The 5,000-nt window shown below is 38.0% G+C and overlaps 1 protein-coding gene across 1 annotated transcript in view; it reads left to right on the top strand.

The window, feature by feature from the left end:
* Window positions 1–5,000, top strand: part of LOC137646832 (lachesin-like) — a 53,032-nt gene that overhangs the window by 26,510 nt on the left and 21,522 nt on the right. Inside the window, exon 3 of the mRNA XM_068379907.1 lies at window positions 170–377. Within this exon, the coding sequence (XP_068236008.1) occupies window positions 170–377 (208 nt within the window). The remainder of the gene's footprint in view (window positions 1–169; window positions 378–5,000) is intronic.

The following is a 5,000-nucleotide window of genomic DNA, read 5'->3' on the forward strand; positions in this document are numbered from 1 at the left end:
ATCATTATTTTTATTACTATTATTATTATTAGTAGTAGTAGTAGTAGTAGTAGTAGCTATTATCATCATCATCATCATCATTAGTATTATTATTATTATTATTATTATTATTATTATTATTATTATTATTATTATTATTATTATTATTATTATTATTACTGCACAACAGGTAGCGTGGGTGCAAGTGGACACGCAAACCATCCTGACCATCCACAAACAGGTGATAACGAGGAACCCCCGAATTGCCCTTCTGCACAACGACCACAGGACCTGGCACCTCCAGCTTAAGAACGTGAGGGAGAGTGACCGCGGGTGGTACATGTGCCAGGTCAACACTGACCCCATGAGATATCGACAAGGTTACGTCGATGTCGTGGGTAAGTCCATCGTTACTTGCTTTTTTCTGTGGTCCCTGCGTCTTTTAATTGTATGAAACTTCGTACTACTACAGGAAGTCCGTGGAGATTGATTGATTGATTGATTGGAGACTGAGTGATTGATTTGGAGTGTCTGAAGATTGATTGATTGATTGATTTTGAGTCCTTGGAGATCGATTGATTGATTGATTTTGAGTCTCTGAAGATTGATTGGTTGATTTTGAGTCCTTGGAGATTGATTGATTGATTGATTTTGAGTCCCTGGAGATTGAGTGATTGACTTTGACTCCTTGGAGATTGAGTGATTGATTTGGAGTCCCTGAAGATTGATTGGTTGATTTTGAGTCCTTGGAGATTGAGTGATTGATTTTGAGCCCCTGAAATTGAGTGATTGATTTTGAGTCCCTGGAGATTGATTGCTTGATTTTGAGTCCCTGGAGACTGAGTGATTGATTTTGAGTGCCTGGATATTGAGTGGTGGAATTTGAGAGCCCGGAGAGTGAGTGATTGAATTTGAGTCCCTGGAGATTGAGTGACTGATTTTGAGTCCCTGAAGATTGAGTGATTGATTTTGAGTCCCTGAAGATTGAGTGATTGATTTTGAGTCCCTGGATATTGAGCGATTGATTTTGATTCCCTGGAGATTGATCGAGTCCTTGGAGATTCATAGACTGATTTTGCGTCCCTGGAGATTGATTGAATGATTTTGAGTTCCTGGAGATTGAGTGATTGAATTTGAGTCCCTGGAGACTGAGTGACTGATTTTAAGTCCTTGGAGATTGATTGATTGATTTTGAGTCCCTGGAGACTGAGTGATTGATTTTGAGTCCCTGGAGATTGATTGATTGATTTTGAGTCCCTGGAGATTGAGTGACTGATTTTGAGTCCCTGGAGACTGAGTGATTGATTTTGAGTCCCTGGAGATTGAGTGATTGAATTTGAGTCCCTGGAGATTGATTGCTTGATTTTGAGTCCCTGGAGACTGAGTGATTGATTTTGAGTCCCTGGAGATTGAGTGATTGAATTTGAGTCCCTGGAGACTGAGTGATTGATTTTGAGTCCCTGGAGATTGAGTGATTGAATTTGAGTCCCTGGAGATTGAGTGACTGACTTTGAGTCCCTGAAGATTGTGTGATTGGTTTTGAGTCCCTGGATATTGAGCGATTGATTCTGAGTCCCTGGAGATTGATTGATTGATTTTGAGTCCTTGGAAATTCATAGACTGATTTTGCGTCCCTGGAGATTGACTGAATGATTTTGAGTCCCTGGAGATTGAGTGATTGAGTTTGAGTCCCTGGAGATTGAGTGATTGAGTTTGAGTCCCTGAAATTGAGTGATTGAATTTGAGTCCCTGGAGATTGAGTGACTGATTTTGAGTCCCTGAAGATTGAGTGACTGATTTTGAGTCCCTGAAGATTGAGTGATTGATTTTGAATTCCTGGATATTGAGCGATTGATTTTGAGTGCCTGGAGATTGAGTGATTGAATTTGAGTCCCTGGAGATTGAGTGACTGATTTTGAGTCCCTGAAGATTGAGTGATTGATTTTGAATTCCTGGATATTGAGCGATTGATTTTGAGTCCCTGGAGATTGATTGAGTTCTTGGAGATTCATAGACTGATTTTGCGACCCTGGAGATTGATTGAATGATTTTGAGTCCCTGGAGATTGAGTGATTGAATTTGAGTCCCTGAAGATAGGTGGATTAATTTTGAGCCCTTGGAGATTGATTGATTAATTTTGAGTCACTGGAGATGGATTGATTTTTTTTAGTTTTTTGTCCGGCATCCTGACATCGAAGGTCATTGACGCCGATATTATTTGTTACTGCTAATTAAAGAATAAAAGGATTCTAAAAACAACGCTAGCATAGTCCCTAAGGATTGTTAATATGGGAGTCACCAGGCTAAATCAGTCGTTTAAACCAAGGCTGATTTATGTAAAAGTCACACACTTGAGAATTAACCAGGTCAATCGGCACAATTTTAAATGATACTACTATCTTTTTTGTAGACACACGCATGATTTTTTTGTCATCTATTCAATCCCTCCCCTTTTTTTCTCTATTCAAACTTCTTCAATCAAAAGTTTCCAATGGGTATCCCCCAATCCCCATCGCCATTACCTAACCTAAGGTTGTGGTACCTTATTGGAAACATTTCTGCCTAACGATCTGCCGCACTAGCGCTGGGGTTCGAGTCCCGCTCAAGCTCGATAGTTTCTTGTAGTTTTTGCAACCTCACCCTCCTTGTGAGCTAAAGATGGGGGTTTGGTAGAGTCTATAGGCCTATCTGCCGAGTCATCAACAACAACTGTCTGGCCCTCCCAAGTCCCATCTTGGGTGGTGATGGGGCTTAGGCGCTGGTCAAATGTATATATGGTCAGTCTCTGGGGCATTGTCTTGCTAGGGCACTGTAACTATCCCTTGCCTCTGTCGTTCATGAGCGACCTTTAAATCTTTAAAAAGTATTCTTATAGTGAAGGTCAGAGAATTAATAGTCATCAGCAGCCATTTCCTGGCCCTCTTAGCAAACTTGGGTGGAGAGGGGGTTTGGGTGTTGATCATATGCATATAGCCTATGGTTAGTCTGTAGGGCATTGTCACAGTCCCTTACCTCTGCCATTAATGAGCGCCCTTAAACCTTTAATCCACCCTCCATCTCCCCATCCTACCAATACCTACTCACATTATATGGCAAAGCCAGTGGGCGTCAGCATCTCCATAGGAACAGAGTTGAAGTTCAATTGACTCTACTGATGAAGAGGACGCCAATCTCCGCTTGTTTACTGCCAGGTTGTTTATTTAAAATTGCAGAACTTGAAATCCTCCTCTTTGATTTATATTATAAAAACAACCTTTTTTTTCCTTAAATTTATCTTCTGTGATTTATGTTAAAATATTCAAGAAGCATGAAAGCAACCTTTATTCCGCAATTGTAAAGGAAACAGGCAATACCTACACAATTAGATTTGGAGGAATCCGTACCGATGTTCTTGTTAATGTCGATAGCAGCAAATTACTCAAAGGATGAGTGATTCACTAAATTCTAAAACTTGGAGTGACGTAGGCGAAACTGAATTTCATCTGGACAAAAAAATATATGCGACCCGTCAAAAATGACGAATAAATATCCAAATAGGTATGCACACACACGCACGCAAAATCCCCCTCTTAAATGGCTATGACTACTCCCTCTCCCACCTACCCGAAGAACGGGGAGAGCTGAGCATTACCACTCAAATCAATACATGTTAAGGTCAAAGGTCAAGCTCAAGAAAAAGGTCGAGAAATAAGCTGCCGCCGCGGAGGTCTGTGCTCTACTGAGTGCCCCTCCAGTTTTATTTGTAGGATTTTAACAACTCAAAACACAATACTTCTTCCCATTGATATTTAAATTGAATATTTTCTTCCTAAATGTTATCTCAACTTGACATTACCCTCATCACCTCATCATCAATATTTATAAATATTGGAGCTATTAATCATTGATCATTATTTTAAACACATTATTTCGTTTTTATTCCTATTTACATTGAATATTTTCTTCATGAATGTTATTTCAACTTATCATATTCACCGCATTATAATCCTTTTAATATTATAGGAGATTTTAATCATAGTTTTTTTAATAATTATTTTCATCATTATCATTATTCTTACTATCACCGAAAACTATAATTATAAAAAAATCTCCCAGGCAAACGTAAAGTTAGCCTCATTAATTCCGGTACACAAACGTCTCTATCTTTCCATGAAGTGCACCGGAATTAATGAAGCCAACTGTACCCTCAGACCAACGTAGACGTGACCAAAGTCAGACACTGCAAGAGGAAACTCCTAACTCTGGCCCCAGAAAGAGACACCAATACTCGACCACTAACTGTCCAATCTCTCTCTTTATTATCCGCAATTATCGTAAGGTAGCGAGGAACACGGAAATAAGATCATGAAAAATCTTGTCCACTTGGAATATATTTACGTCTATAGAGAAAAAAATTACTGCGCAATTGGGACTAATTCTTGGTCGTGGGAACTATCATTGTTTTGTTTGTGACTTTTCTTCTATACTGTCAGTCTAGTGAATTGATTCAATGATGTTCATGAAATTACAATTGTTTCATTTCTTTTTAACTGATGAAAAAGAGGGTTGAAAAAAAAGAATGAAAGCAGTTAGCTAGCTAACAATGGTATGGAATAGTTTGTAAAGTTAAGTATTAGTAAGAGTTATGTAAAGTTTGTTTTATTATTATTATTATTATTATCATTATTATTATTAATGGCTAAGCTACAACCCTAGTTGGAAAAGCAGGATGCTATAAGCCAAGGGGCCGCAACAGGGAAAATACCCTATTTAGGAAAGGAAACAAGGAAAAATAAGTATTTTAAGAACAGTAACAACATTGAAATAAATATCTATTTATGTTCATCTTTAATTCGTTTGAAATGTACAATCAATATTGTGTTGAATATAGTAAAATATAAAGTAACAAAATACTATAATAGTTTATTCTGGCCTTTTTATGTTGATTGATCTAATTGAAAATAAGGATCAAATGATACTCGTACTTCTTATAACTGAAACAATAAAAACCTAAGAATGTTATTAATGAAATCTGGAAAACC

This window comes from Palaemon carinicauda, chromosome 9, assembly GCF_036898095.1.
Source record: "Palaemon carinicauda isolate YSFRI2023 chromosome 9, ASM3689809v2, whole genome shotgun sequence".
Classification (NCBI taxonomy): Eukaryota; Metazoa; Arthropoda; class Malacostraca; order Decapoda; family Palaemonidae; genus Palaemon; species Palaemon carinicauda.